The sequence below is a fragment of the Melanotaenia boesemani genome, chromosome 8 (genome assembly GCF_017639745.1).
Source record: "Melanotaenia boesemani isolate fMelBoe1 chromosome 8, fMelBoe1.pri, whole genome shotgun sequence".
Classification (NCBI taxonomy): domain Eukaryota; kingdom Metazoa; phylum Chordata; class Actinopteri; order Atheriniformes; family Melanotaeniidae; genus Melanotaenia; species Melanotaenia boesemani.
The window spans coordinates 29,058,765-29,074,450 of NC_055689.1; the positions used below are offsets into that span (position 1 = coordinate 29,058,765).

At 40.0% G+C, this 15,686-nt stretch overlaps 1 protein-coding gene across 6 annotated transcripts in view; it reads right to left on the reverse strand.

The window, feature by feature from the left end:
• Positions 1 to 978: 978 nt before the first annotated feature.
• pard3ab (par-3 family cell polarity regulator alpha, b) overlaps positions 979 to 15,686 on the reverse strand; it is a 274,947-nt gene continuing 260,239 nt past the window's right edge. For all 6 annotated transcript variants that reach the window (XM_041991993.1, XM_041991992.1, XM_041991995.1 and 3 more), the window contains 2 exons: positions 8,962 to 9,104; positions 979 to 5,243 (listed from right to left, as the gene is read on the reverse strand). In XM_041991993.1, coding sequence (XP_041847927.1) covers positions 4,850 to 5,243; positions 8,962 to 9,104 — 537 coding nt within the window. In that variant the 3' untranslated portion in view covers positions 979 to 4,849. The remainder of the gene's footprint in view (positions 5,244 to 8,961; positions 9,105 to 15,686) is intronic.

Genomic DNA, 15,686 nt, shown 5'->3' on the forward strand with positions numbered 1-15,686 from the left:
TTATATAGGATAATAAAATAAACTTTCTTAAACTGGGCGGCTGTAGCTCAGGAGGAAGCACAGTCGTCCTCCAAGCGGAAGGTTGGTGGATTGATTCCAGGCTGTCCCTGACTACATGTGGAAGTGTCCTTGGGCAAGACACTTAACCCCACGTTGCCTCTTGATGTGCCTATCGGGGAATGAGTGTGTGTGAATGGGTGAATGTGATATGTAGTGTAAAGCGCTTTGAGTGGTCAAAATGACTTGAAAAGCGCTATATAAGTACAGTCCATTTACCATTTGATCAATCGACACACTTTGGAAAAAGCAACCAATTACCAAAGCAAAATAACAAAACAAAATTTTGGAGACAAAAGAAAAAGACACCTAAACAAAAATAACAGCAAAATGAAATAAAATGATTTTGCCTCTGTATATTATTAGCCATCTGGTTTTTGGCATGAAGTCAGTGAGTTAAAAGAGTCGTCTGCTGTGAAGGATGAAAGCAGAGGAAGCTTTCCGCTCTGCTCTCGTTTCTTGGCATCAGTCTGCACGTACAGCTGGTTGTGTGAAGGAGCATTAATTGTATTTAGTTAGGATGTCACCTTTAACCTGCAAAACAAAAACAGTAGCAGGGAGGCGCTCAACAGGTCCCCTGTGAGTGACAATGAGGTTGGACCTAATAACAGGAAACACAGTGGTATTTCAGGAGACGACCTCAGTGCATTCAACAAAGTTTTTTCACAGAGACACCGTGTTGTTGCTCAGCAGCTAAATGTTGGCCTCAGTTGTGTTTGTACATCTGCGGCTGCGCCATTACCCCCACAGGAATTAATGATTTCATCACTTTTTCTCTTTCACATCCATCAGTCTCTCAAAGAATCAGCATGCCTGACAGACCTGACGTCTGACGGCAGACTCCCTTGTGCTTAATTGAAGGCTCGTCTTATCCTGGTTCAAAGCAGGGGAAAGAAAAGGTAGCAGACACAGAGGCAGGCGGGTTGTAAACAGGATGGAACAGCCTTCTGTTTTTATTCTGACTTTGATATGTACAGGAAAAGTGGCTGTATACATTTCTCAATATATCATGTAAAAGTTTTCTGGAAAAAAAACAATTGCACATCACCTTCCATTAACTTCCATTACTCATACTTTAAAACACAACACGGTACAGCATGGTTGAAGGCAAACAGGATACAAATACACTGATAACCGCTCGCTAGTGTTGGCTCTTGTGAATACAAAAAAAAAAAAAAAAAAAAAAAAAAAAAAAAAAAAAAAAAAAAGCTTGAAGGGAGTACCTCCAAAATTACACATTTCATATCAGAATATCAAAGATCTTTTGGAAAAAAAAAAAGAAAAAAAAAAACTACATATTTCTGTGCTGTGGTGTCATTGACAATGAAATCACATCATGTCCATCTGTGGAAAATATTCAGACATGTTCTCAGGCACTTTTTTTTTCGATGTCAGAACCCGTGGACAAAATCACAGGTCAAACACATCCTTCTAACAGTTTCTTTACTCCCACAGCCTCAGTTTCATTTCCTAACATTTTTTATCAGCTTCACTCTCCTGTGGCTTCAGAAGCACCGTTGTAGGTTATGGAACACATCAGGCAAATATACCAAATTTTACTTAAGTTGGAATACAGGCTCACACACTGGAATTATTCCACCGACATATTTTTTCTTCATCTAAGTATATTTTTGTTCAATATCTGTTCCCTCTCTCCACAATCTGCATCTTTCCCAGCATGGATCTTCATTAACCGTTAGAGAACGCATTGTCCTGCAGCTTTGCTCTGCATACGGGGAGTGTGTAGGAGTGAGGGGCCATTATACACCGCCTATTTGTTTTCCACAGCTTTTTATTTATTTTTTGCATTCTCCTTTTGTTTACAGTTCGGCCTCTATCTCGTTTGTGTGCGGGCAGAAACAAAGGCATCGCAAATATTAGTGTTGTCAAAGAGAGAGGTAGAGACCGAGTGGTTGGTTGCCACCTACTGCAGCAATTACAGCGGTGGGCTGGTGACGATGTTTTTTTTAAAGCGCATATCATCAACACTCAAGGTCTCCTGGTTGCACTGATTGATTTAGTCCCCTTCAGGTTGAAAAAGTTGCAATCAGCAGCTGCAGTCTGATTGGGGTGAAAATGTAAACACTTCCAGGTCTTCCCAAGTGAGCCAAGCTATAACCGCCAGTGGTTGCTAGCTGTGCATATTGCTTGATTTGTCCAGGTTTAGAGATGTCTTGTTTTCACATGTACAAAAATTACTTACTGTTTTTAATTCTAAAACAATGGAAAGCAATGCAAGTAAATTCTGTGGTAACCCTAAAGTTAATCTGCACAAACAAAATGCATAATTCTATAAAAACACAGCCTAAGCTACACAAAATAAAAAAATAAAAATATCTATTGTGGCTACAAGTTGCGCTGCATCATCTGCTGCAGCAAGATAACAAGCTGGTCAACAAATGATATTTCTGTTAGGGAAAAAAGTGCTGAAATTCAAAGATTAAACATTTGTTTTCCTGCTTAAACAGTAAGCAGCTACAAAACACAGCCACTTCCAAAAATATATATATGGTATGTTTCCTTTAAAATGTTAATGTATCTTTGAGTCATAAAATCTCAAAAATGATTAGTTTCATACATAATTCGACTACATCAGATCATTTCTATGGAAGAGTAATCTTTTTAGTGCATGTTTAAAGTTCTCATATTATTCAAAATTCACGTTCCAAAAATTTTCTAACAGTCATATGTGTCCTCATAGCCTGTGTATGAAGCCCCGAAATGAGAAAATTCTGCTCCACATTTTAGCAAATGTGTGCTCCAATGGGTGAGTCTGAGATCTTTCCCTTTGTGACGCCATGAAGGGAAAAAAAAACTGAGGATCTCTTCAAGAGAGCGGCATGGACAGGCACCACTCATGACCATTTAAATGTTCAGACACAGAAACAGCCCGTTCTCATTAGAGCTATTTTGGAATGGCTGAAATTAAGGACCAAGGCTGAATTTGGGGTATTGGGGAAAAGCTGTTGCTTTTCATTGATACAAGAAATATACTAGAAAAATGCAAGAAAACTAAAAACTATATGGGAAACAAAACTAGTGTGAGGCTCAAGCTGTAAAGAAAAGATGTAGCTACTGTTGATGGTGAAGCCAATGGAGACATATCTAAAAGGGAAATACTCCTCGGGATAGCTGCACTGGTGTCCACATTTATTTTATTTTAAACTAAATTACATATTAAGCCTCAAAGATATGTATTTCCCCTCAACCAGAATTTAAGCATTCCTCTCTAGCTCCACCTGGAGCATTTCTGGCTCTGAAAAGACCAAAAACATTCAGTCATGATGAAATGGTGGACGCAACTGGCACTAAATCCACCTCCTGTATACAGTCTGCAGTGAGGCTCTGGAGTGCACAGAAGCAAAACTAATACACCAAGTTGAAATAAATCAGAATTATCCATCAATTCTAATGGTAGAAAACAGCTTTTTTTTCTTTCTTTAAATCAATTTCTATTTTCTATCATTGTTGGAAAGTAACATCTCAAAATCTGGACAAAAGCAATCGAGAAGCCAGAAGAAACTTGCTTGTTTTTCAACCTTTTTTCAAACCCAGCAGCACTCAGTTCATTCAATGATTGCTGTTTTTTAAAAAGCAAGATAGCCCCCCTGCCTGCTCCCTCTTTTTAAATCAGTGCGGAGAGGAGTGTTGGCTAAATGCTTGAAAAGGTAGAAATACAAAAAGCAATTACAGCAATTGAAAGCAATTAACTCTCAGGGACAATTGTGCCTTTTAAAAAAGAGGGAGAAAAGGCTCCTGCTAATTTCACATCGGGAGGCTCATTGTGTCTCTACTCGTCTTTATTCTCCCTCTTTTTCTGCTTTTATTCATCTCTTCGTGTCAGAAGCTGGGCCCTCTGTCAGTGCCTCTGGTGGCAGCGTTCTTTGGCTCTGGCAGGCAGCAGGTGGCTTCTGATGAAAAATTCAGTGCAGAGTCTGACTCGGGAGACGAGGAAGAGGAGAAAGAGTAGAGGGTGGGGGGTTTAGGGAAAGGTGGGTGATGAGAGGAGAAGGGGTTGAAGGTGGGGGTGTTGAGGTAGACGAAAGGAGCGTAATGAACAGAGAGAACAACGAGGAGAGGATGGGAGCTCCAGACAGGCAGGCCAGCGAGTCGAGCCCAGGAACGTGCAGAGGGGCCAGCCAAAGGATCAGAGCTGTCTACCCTCTCTGCCTGAGTCTCCTCCAAGGAGATAACACACAATATGAATCATTTATGAAGGGGGGCTTTTATTAATAACACACACACACACACACACTGTGCCCTGCTTTCTTTCCCACACTTTGTTTTCTCTGCTCTCTGAGGAGCAGTGTGAAAGTTTTACTGCTGTGGAAAAAACACAGAATGAAGAGAGACGACGCCAGGACGATGGGTGGGATGACTCATCTACAGGACACTCATAGTCCATAGTGAAACGCGTACCTTGTCACATACCCACACGCAGAAACTATCACCTCCCTGTGGACTGTAGGCGCCCACTCTTTTGCCTGTCTGCCCGTTTGATTGTCAGTATCTGGTTGAATCAGAGTTCTGGACGACTGAGCGAGCGTCGTGTTTGTGATGTAGAGAAGGCACCGAGTGTCTCGTAGTTGTAGGAGGGTGAGTGGCTGACTGACAACTAGTATAGGTCATGAACACAGTGGGGGGATTGAACACAAACACCCGTATACCGTGCTTACTTCACAACCTCTAAGATCGTTGCTAAGCTATAAGACCTCTAGACTGTCCTTTCTGTTGTTACCGTTTCCTTACAGGAGCTCTTGAACAAGTTCATCCTTCAGTCCAACAATATTCCTCAAGAGTAAAAAAGTCTACCTTTCTCTGAACCCAATCTATTCAGCCTCGCCAACTGTGACGGCGAGGGCGGCACATCATGGCGGTATGGACCCTTAGGGGAGGCTGGGTCCTTCAGGTGTGCTGTGTACCCCTCGTAGCTGCTGTTGCCGCTGCTCTCTTGCATCAACTTTCCTTTGGCTTCCTGCTCTCTGCGTCTCTGCTCCTGCCTCAGGAGCTCCTGGGCTTCCAAAAGGACTCTCGCGTTGACTCCACCTCCACTCGGGTAGCCGTTCCTGGAGCCCTGGTAGCTGGAGTACCTGGGGTTGTCCTTGGCAGTCTGGAAGCCCTCGCCTGGTGGGTATGCCTTATCCCATGAGTCCTGGGAGATGGTGCTGGGGTTTTTCCTGGGTTGCCTGAGGGGGTAACAGGGATACATTTTAGCTACAAAATTTATAATATATGCCTTCTTTTAGCATATAAAGGTCACACTATGGAGTTTATGAAAGAAGTTAAACCTTTTAAAACCTGAGGTCCCCCAAATGTGGGATGGTGAGAACAGTTGGTCATTTTGTCTGTAGTACAACCTTGAGTTTAAAAAAAAAAGCTTTATCTTGAACCCTCTTGTCAACAGACTGCAACCAAGAATGAGTGTTTGTTTAAAACTCATTACATATTCAGAGAAAGACGGATGTTTTTTTCATTCTGTAGTTCCAACATCACATTCAATAAAAAATGATGCACCATTACTGCTTCACAAACTGCCTCTGGGCGACGACCAACCCACAGCACCAACATACAGGGATACCTAACCACATCAAAATCCCCTTCCAGCCCATTAGGCCCATTTTAAGACAGACTGGAGCAAGCATTGGATCTGACAGACAGTGATGGCAGACCTTTTACTGTTAGAAAATCAGGGCACTGTCTTGTCCTCAGTGGAAAGAACCTTGCTGACATGTGACACCTGACATGAGAACCTTAAAGATACAGTTGGGTGTTATGAATCTGGGGGGCTGCCCTGCCATTTATCAGAAAAAATAAAACCTACATGTGTGACATTGCCTTTAATTTCTGTTTGGCTGGTCTCTTTGTGGCAGCATTGCCTTTGTGTGTGTGTGTGTGTATGAGCACACATGACATGCATAAGTATCCAACATCCAGCAGCTCCACCCGTTTATCTCTGGTGCGAGGCGAAGCGAGAGGAGGGACACAGAAGAAGACAACGCACAAAAACATCAATGGGCTTTTTGACTCCGGGCCATGCATAATTAGCAGGTTTATCAGCCAGCTGTGAAGAAATCGTATTATTCCCGTGTTTGGATTTCAGCAGGAAGAAGAGGAAAAAAAATCCTTTAATGAGAACAGAAAAGACCTTTGTTTTTATTCAACAGAGATTGAATGCAATTGAGAATGGATACGCTCCTCGATCTGTGAGATAGGAGAATATAGCCCAGGTTTATTCTTCTGCACGCTTGAGTGATTCCAATTTTCAGAGACAGGCGTCCCCAGCATCTGATTTCATTTCATATGTTGACAAAGAGGCCAAAGCTGGTCTGCCTCCCTGCTGAGAAATTCAAACCAGATCACTGCCTCTGTCTGATGCTGCGCCAAGGGGGAGCCTGTGCTTGTGTGGTAAATACAGAAATATGGATACTGTTCTGTATTCTGCTCATAAACAGTGATGCATGACAGACGATGGAAAAGAATGGGGAAAGATAGGAAGTGAGGAAAAAGGGACACTACGAGGTTGTAGGGTAAATTGACATGTGACACACACCAATGAGACCATCACAGCTGAAGCAGCAGCCTCTCTTAATGACATTACTTCGGCTCAGAGATCAATGCTTTTCGTCGATGATGAATATGAGGACCCTTCATTTCTCATCATGTCTCAAATATCAAAGGTTTATTTTCACTCACGCATCCTTGTTTAGGAGGAGATCTCGCCCAGAGGGAAACCGACCTTTTATCAGTGAAAACTCTTTCTTTTTTTTAAAGGAATGCTGCTGCTTTTAATCACAGTGTGGATCGTAGTCCAGAGTCGAGATGAAATTTAACCTCCTCAATCAACGCCGGAGCATGTGAATCCCATCAAGGCTGTGATTTCCCAAACACCACATCTACTCTCGGCCTCTGACTTCATGTGAAGGCATACTGGAAGTCAAACAATAAATTGTGCTCTCAAGACGCTGCAGCTGGATTTATCCAAACACAGCATTTTATTTGTGGAATTAGTGGAAAAGTGAAGAGATGGGGCCACAGGATGTCCACTGGAGCACGACGAGAGTTCATTAATCTTTCAGCAAAGCTGCTTGCAATATTTATCAAGGAAGAGATTTATGTTGATAACGGTGGATTAAAGTACAATGGTGAAGTAATAAAAGATAACATACTTAATGTTGTATATGTATAGAGGTACAAGAAAACATGCACCAGAATGTGGCTGCTTGGTTTGGCTTCGTAGAGAGTCTGTTAAACATCATCACACAGACTGAATGATGAACATCAGTAACTGAGTTTCCACTCACTGGTGAAGCAAATCTGAGGTGACCTTTAGAAAGACTGTTTCCTTTCAGTGGTTTGAAGTGAATAAACTAGACCAGCGTTTAGCCTACCATTATATTGGGGGGACACCCTGACCCCCAACAAGACCCAACGCCCCCACCACAGGGGCAAGTTCATGTATTTTGATCTTGTTTTCAGCAGTCAGAAGTCACACCTGGTCAAGAGTCTGTCAGCGGACAGAGTGTGTGTCTGAAAACATGTCAATTCTATGAAGAATCAGACAGAATTTTTTGCACTTTTTTCTTTTAATTTTATTTTAAAACCTCTCCCAGGGAGCTGAAGATGGAAACACTTGTGCTCCAGTGAGGAGCAGACGGAGTATTTCTCCTGCTCCTGCATTAAAACAAGAACATTATGCCCATCATGGACTAAAAAAGCTGAATTTACTGTCCTTGTAGTAATTTGTGAGTCTTATTAGATGTTAAAACGGATCCAGTGTTCTGTATAGGTTTTATTCTTTTGTTTTTAAATCTCTAACTTTTGGTCATATATTTATTTTGGCCCACGATAAGTTTAGAAATGTGATGTGACTTCACAGCTGAGTCTGTCACATGATGCTTAAATAAGGCTGTTGTGTCAATTTCACTTGTCATATTCCCACTGTAAAGCTGCAATGACAGGTTACTTGTTACAGCTACAGAACAGGTCATTCAGCAGAACTGATTTTAAGGTTGAGATCTACACCCTGTTTATTAAGCCTGTATCTTTCATGCAGGCTATTAAAGTGAAGAGTCAAAACTTTCAAATCTAAACTTGAACGGAAAGAAATACATATGGACATATGATGGAAATCATGCACAAGGACAAGCCATGAACACTGGATGTCCCTGAGACTTTATATATCATCAGGGTCTAAGATGCTAATCTGTCCTGGATGGTGTTTGGGAGGGGTGTCTGTGTGAAGTGTAGGTTAGAGGTTGCTGAGTCACAACATGAAACTGGCTGAGAACAAAGAAGTCCTTGACAGACAACCAACCACACAGTGGTGGCAGACATGCAGCAGAAAAACAAACAAACAAAAAAAAAAACACCCCACCCATTCCCAAACAGGGTTAAGAGTCTGGTTCTACTGGAGGTTTCTTCACCTAAGTGTGTACCGAAAAACATTTGAATATAAAAACATTATCCCTCTTAATCCCCAACTGACAACAAAAACAATACAAAAATGTTCATGGCATCCCCAACCCAGCCTTTCCTGGAACAAGAAGTTGGCATATTGTGCAGATCAAAGGGAATTACATTAAGGGAGAGGAAAACAATCATGTCAGATCTGTGTGAGAGGGTAACATGATCCGCCCATTCTTACACTCAGTGTGTAAGTTTGTGGTCTGAAACTGATCAGCTCTGACCTCTTTTACATTCAGATGTTTAAATGTATGGAATCTGCCATCGGTACTGTTTTAAGACTATTACAATGACTCTGACATGCAGACAATCACACACACATCACCGGTTGAGATGCATTAAATGTTTTATATCACACAGACATAAAAAACCCCTAGCATGTGTATCGATTGTCGGACAGAAACAAACAACCACATGCCGCTCTGGGTTCATCACTCTTACCGTGGCAGGGAGCTGTACTGCCGCTGTGCCTGGGCGAAAGAGTCCCTCTCCTCCTGCCTCTGTCGCTGCATTTGCACCTCCACTGAGACCGAGTGCCGACCCGGCTGGCTGTAACCGCCTGGACCGTTGCTGCTGTTGTTTGACTGGAAACAGCAACATGGCAGATCAGTTAGCAGTCATAATATACCATATCCTCATGCCCCACATTAAGAAGAATCTTGGATAATCTCTGAGACACAATGCTAACAACATTAAAGCCACAACATTAAAACTAATGCCTCCTTGCATTTGGACTTGAACCATTAACTTAAACTGAGCTGCAGAGTAAGTACCAACTGTTTCCCCTGGCAACAGGAAACCTTGAGGGCAGCAGCCTCCTTCAAGAGGACAAAGTGTCCTGCACCCCCACCCCCAAAAAACTGGAACAGCTTGGGGAACATGCATAACGCCTGAGGCCTCAACTCGACTTCTAAACTCCCCAAATCCCAACGCGATCAAGCACCTGCTGGACGAATGGACACTAGACCCATCCACAGAGGACCAATGACCCAGAGGACCAAAGAAAGACCAGCTGCTAGACAGCACAGGACACCTGCAGGAGTTCTGTGTGCATGGCCAGAACTAGATGAGTCATAGCTGCCTTTAGTTCAGGAGGTGATTTCAATATGGTGGCTGATCAGTTTACAGAAAACCCAATAATAACTATAAATTACAGGAACAAAATGTTCTTAAAACTAAAAACCGTTGTGATGACCCAGTAAACCATCCAGTGTTGAGCTGCTTCTTCTGACTCTGGGACTGCTGGGACTTTTACATTCCCAGAGTTATATAAGAACAATGTCTTTTCTGTGTCCACTTAAACATTCATGAAGCTAAACAGCTTGCAGTACAAGTGCAGGAGTATTAATGGGAAATTTGGGAAGTGCCAATACAACAAGTCTGGAGAGGATTTTTTTTTTATTTTTGTTTCATGTTACTTCAAGCCACTTAGTTTATTTAGTAAGTTTTCATTCAGCTTTAAGAACTGATTCTCTGTTTTGGGGTTTTGGGTGCGAAATAGGTAGTTGGGAAGAATTTTAACCAATCGGAGCAGACTTGGGATCCAGTTGAACAGTATTTATTTTTCTAGGAAGGTTCCTAATTGAGTAAAATAACTCAGAAATTTCCAAGTAGCAGCCATGATAAACATTGTTTGAATTCTCTAAATTATAAGGAAACAAGCTTCGGAGCTTCCTTTATTTCTTTTAGCTTCTAAAATATTTTTTTTGAAAGAATGGGGGTCAAACTGTGAAACCACAGTTCTTTATGGCAGTAACTTTTAAAGTGATTGATTATATTTATCCAGTCCTACCAAACTATGGATTCATGTGGATAAATATTTACTTTTACTTGCCTTCGTCTTTCTAGTCATGACCTTATCGTTTTATATAAAGATATCTAAGACCTAACATCGATGAAACAATGTGATAAGATTGCACAAAATTAAATATCTAAGGCTGTTTTTGGAGATCATCTATAGAGCGGAGTATATGTTGGTCACATCCTCATTAAAGTGTGGTTTTATATGCTAAACTTTTTCTACAATCTTTTCTTCACCTCATTATGTCTTCCAGTAGAATCAAGGAAAACAGCATTGGAAAAAGATTATAGCATTTTTCTTCATGAGTGCAACATTATAAGAAAAACATTGTGGTTTTTGAACATTAAAGACCCATAAAATAATATTAAGAGTGCAAATGAAAATTATATGCGCTCTTTAAAAGTTTAGGATGGACTTTTCTAAACATAAACTGTAACATTCTGTATTATTAATTTAGTCCTTGTTATAATAAAACTTCATGTGGTGTATAAACTTAAATAAACAGTAACTAAAATTTAATTTAAAAGGATTAAATATTTTACCCAGACACCGGTACTGCAGCTCTACATACATGGTGTAGAGTTGACAGTGTTCATTCATCTGTTTTGTAGTTCTAAAAAGAAGATTTAATTCTGTATAAAAACCTGTATATAACTGTTTTTCTTGGAATGGATCCCAGATATTCCTTTTGGAAACTAATATGGTGAAACACTAGATTAGGATGAAAAGCCCAATCTTTGTTTGTACAGATGGCAAGTTAGTGTTGACATTTTTCAAGGATTAATGTCTTTGTGTTCAGAAGATTGGACACGTTTAGCGTGACCTTGAAACCAGGGCTTCTTAAACCTTTTGAGACTAGGGACTCCTTACATGGGAAAAATAAGCAAACCCCCATTGTGGGTATTATTCTTTAGTTAGAAGCGCTAATGGCAAAATTATCATTATCTCCTATCTATCTACTATCATAGCAAAGAATCCTTTGAAAGATTCCTGGATCCAGGTGGTGATCTAGATCACCCCCCAAATCTAATCACTTGTTCCTTATTTCCATTTCTGAGATTTACTGAAAATTTAATCAAAATCTGTTCATAACTTTTTGACTTATGTTGCTGACAAAATAACTTCGCCAAATACATTATAATGAAAACATCATGACATTACTGCCCGTTTTTGCTAATTATTGGTAAAAAAGGAAGAAAATAAAAAGAGCATTGTTAATTGTTAATTAAGCCTTGTCAATGATATTTACATATTTACATCTGCAGCTCATCCAAAATGCTGCTGCTAGAGTTTTAACCAGGACTAAGAGATCTGAGCACATCACACCAGTTTTGAAATCTTTACACTGGCTTCCAGTCAGTCACAGAATAGATTTTAAAAACCCTTCTGATTGTTTACAAATCCCAGAATGGTTTAGGCCCTGAATACATCTGTGATATGTTCAGAGAATATAAACCTAGCAGAGCTCTTAGATCCAAAGACTCTGGTCAACTAGTCCAGACCAGAGTCCAGACTAAACATGGAGAAGCAGCATTTAGCTGTTATGCTGCAAACAAATGGAACAAACTGCCAGTGGAGATTAAACTTTCACCAAATGTCCAGGTTAAATCCAGGTTAAAAACATTTCTTTTCTCATGCGCCGATGCATGAAATCTGCATGTTAACTTTTTTTTAACTTATCTTGCTTTTAATCATTTTGATATAATTTGTTATTTTACTGTGATTATGTGTTGATGCCTTTTACTATTTCTAAATATCTTTAATGCCTTTGTTTTATGTAAAGCACTTTGAATTGTCCTGTACATGCTATACAAATAAACTGCCTTGCCTTATCAAAGACTTATCATTCACATCAATAGTTCACTGAATTAGTGAGAAGGATGAGCCTGTTTCATCTATTCTTGAAGTGTTGAAAAACAACATTTAAAATCATCTCCCACTTGTACACAAGCCCTGTATTTATTTTTCATTGGAGTCTAAGTGGAAAATAATGGCCCAAAGAAGTAAAAGCTAGGAAAGAGAAGCAATATTTGCATGGCCTCAGTAGTGAGTTGAGGATACTTGTGAGAGGAGGAGGGCCAAAAGCTGTGAAATCAGACTTTTAATAACCGTCACTGGATAATTCCAGCTGTTGCTCTTCTGCCTGACCTCTGAGACTATTTACCGTCACTTATTAAAGTGGATGGATTTAAAAATACGTCCACTGTATTGCTAGCTACATGCTAATCTGCAGGTGCAGCTGTGCGGTAGGTGCGTCCATTTCCACATTGGCCAAAATGTATAATTATTCACTTAGAGATAAGACAAACACTATTAACATGTTTATATTCTGATATATTCAGATGTTACTGATTAAATTAAAAAAGAAAAAAAGAATACAAAAAATCCCTTAGTCCAAATTCAAAGCTTGAAAACTGGATTTCACAACTGGAGGCCAATAAAACTAACAGCCATCTCTGACACAGGATACCTCACAAAATCTGCCCTCCCTCCCTCCACCACCCAAACCGCAGACACTTACCAGCAGTTAGTCTGGCGGACACACCCTGAGCTCGTCTCCTTTCGGGTCAAAATGAAGGTGAGATGCAGACAGATGAAGGGGGAGGGGGAAGTGAGAGAAGGACCATGCTGGAGACTCAGAAGGGTGATGAGATGGTGTTAGTGGGTGTTAATGAGAAAAACAACGTTCAACATTGTGACACTCCACCCCCCTAAACACCCCAACATGAACGCCTCGAGTACAAGTTATCAGCTGGTTTATATACAAAGGCAGTGTCAGTGATGTGTATGTTTTAAGGTGGCAAATATTTCAATCTCATCATTTTACAGGTAGATCCACCTGCACATACCAACACTCCCAAACATTTATCAAAATATGTAGATAAATCTTTAACACACACATGCATTTCAGTTCATTTATTGTGGAGTTAAAATATATTATTTTTTAGCCTGAAAACTGGTTACTATCTCAAAACGAACAGCTTTGCACAATGTGTTTTCCTCCCAGGTCTAAAAGGAGAACAAAAACAGGCAAATATCCTGTCATGGCCTTTCTGGGTGCATCTCATTATCTCCCTCAAAAAGCTTTATATCCTTTAGTCTCACAGAATTCAAAAAATTTTCTCCTTTAAACACACTTTCTCAAAGAGATTAAGGGGTTTTCATCTCAGAAAATAGGCATAATTCCTTTTTTAACTCAAAGAAAAATTTGTAAAGTGATATGCAACAAACGTCTGTTACCTGATAAATTTATGTACATACATGAAAATTATCTAAAAACAAATAACTTTTGTTTCCACTTTAATATAATGTAACTTTATTTAGATTTATATAACCCCAGACCAAATATTTTTATGGTTATCTTTATTTGTGTGCTCATTCATTCATCATTTTAACCATGTTATTAACGTATTTACACTTTGGTTTTTAAAGATGGGGGGTGCACATTGAACTTTAAGATATCCCCTCTGTGGATGAAAGTGCTGAGTTGGTTGTTCAGTGCTACAGCTTGGAGCGACAACGGAAAGCTAACTGAGCTAACTGCTAACTTAGGTTCCATTACTCTGTAATGATAACGCACGTTGTAAACCTCTTTTGTAGATTGTACATCCTAAGCGACAATTGGAAGTTGTCCTCGTGGTGTGTTCAAGTGCAATTGTTTTTCTGTGCATATCCTGGTAACTTAAGACAACACAAAGAGAGATTCTCATCTGCGCTAGTTTTAAACATAATTTTAGTTTATATAAGCTTACATCCCAAAATCAATTTCCCCCTTGCCCTGAGGGGTGGGACCAAGTGGGAGAACTGGAATTGGGACTCAGTTTCATAAACTAACAAAAAATTGGCACATCCTGCCTCGCAGGCTGGGAAGCTTTGGGAGGATTGGCTTTCTGACACCAATCAATCATTAAATGAACTTTTAGCTTGAGGCATACTAACTGTCATCATGTCATCACTGTAACTCCATGCGTAAACTGAGCCTGTGCCCTTAACTTGACCAGTGTAGTTCCTTATCCTTTATAGCCCTGCAGTAAATGCACCTAAAACTGATCCTCACTAAGACATAAAGAGTGGATGTACACATCCACCTCCCAACAACAGAGCAACACTTTTATCACTGCTCTTGCCATGTTCATTAGTGGTGTGGGTGCAATAATTGTGTGCAGATTAGTTGCAACACAAAGCCAATCTAATTACTTTTATGGCTATGCAACGTATTGAGGGCGGTGTGGGAGCAGTGCGGACATCAGTTGGTGGGAAGGCCATAAAACCATTAAAGAGCACCACAGAGACTTCCCCTTTAAACCAAATGAAGCTGGGATAATCATGTAAAGGGCTGATTGGCACTGCCTCGTTGCTCTGCTGACAGTCAGGGAGGGGTGAGCGCCAGCACATCCCCTATTTAATATCTGAATTGAAAATTGCCCACGGGTGATTGGCAATCTCAATTTTTACTACTTGAGGAAAAAGGAAAATTAAGAAAAAACCTTTTAGAGGATCACAAGTATTGAATTTTTCTGTGACTGTTTGCTCATCTGCTTGAACACAGTGATTGGAGGGAAATACCTTAAAGGAAGCCTGATGATAGAAATATTAAAATATTACAGTAAAATACCAGAACTAATATTATGACCTCTCTAAACCCCCAACATCAACTGAATAAACTCCTTTATTCCCATAGTGGTATAAATGGGTGCAATAAAGCTTGGGGGCGGCACTGCTGGGGAGGGTAGGCATCAGTCATCCTTGATGGAATTAGACCAAACTACCCACAATCTCCCCTCCCCTGCAACCCCAAACAACGGAAAATAAGAATAAGAGGAGATGTCATATTCATCAAAGGAATGGGGATAAATATGGATATATGGAAATATATATATATATATATATATATATATATATATATATATATATATATAGTGTGTATAAACATCTATAAACAGATGGACCTTATTATATAGATGTATAGTTTTTTGTTTTTTTTTAAATACTGTTTATGCTGTCTATTTTTGTGTTTTTTGTTCTGTTTTTCTTGCTTTTGCACCACCACTCCAAGACAAATTACTTGCATGTGCAAAATAAAGTTGGCAATAAAGTCCCCTTATGATTGTGAAATACAACTAAGGTGCGCGATCTAGTTCTTAGCACTGTTTAGAGATACCCGTCTGATTGGTATGGTTCTGTGCTCACTTCCCAGTTTGAGGGGGAGAAATTTTACATGTCAGAATGATTTATGGACTTCAATTCATTCTAAGTATGAAGCAAACCCTTTAATTTCAAATAAACCAATATGCTGTTTAGCAGGACTCGCATTATTTCCTAGAACCCATGATGATGTAATACTTTTAAGATGTGAACAGCTGGC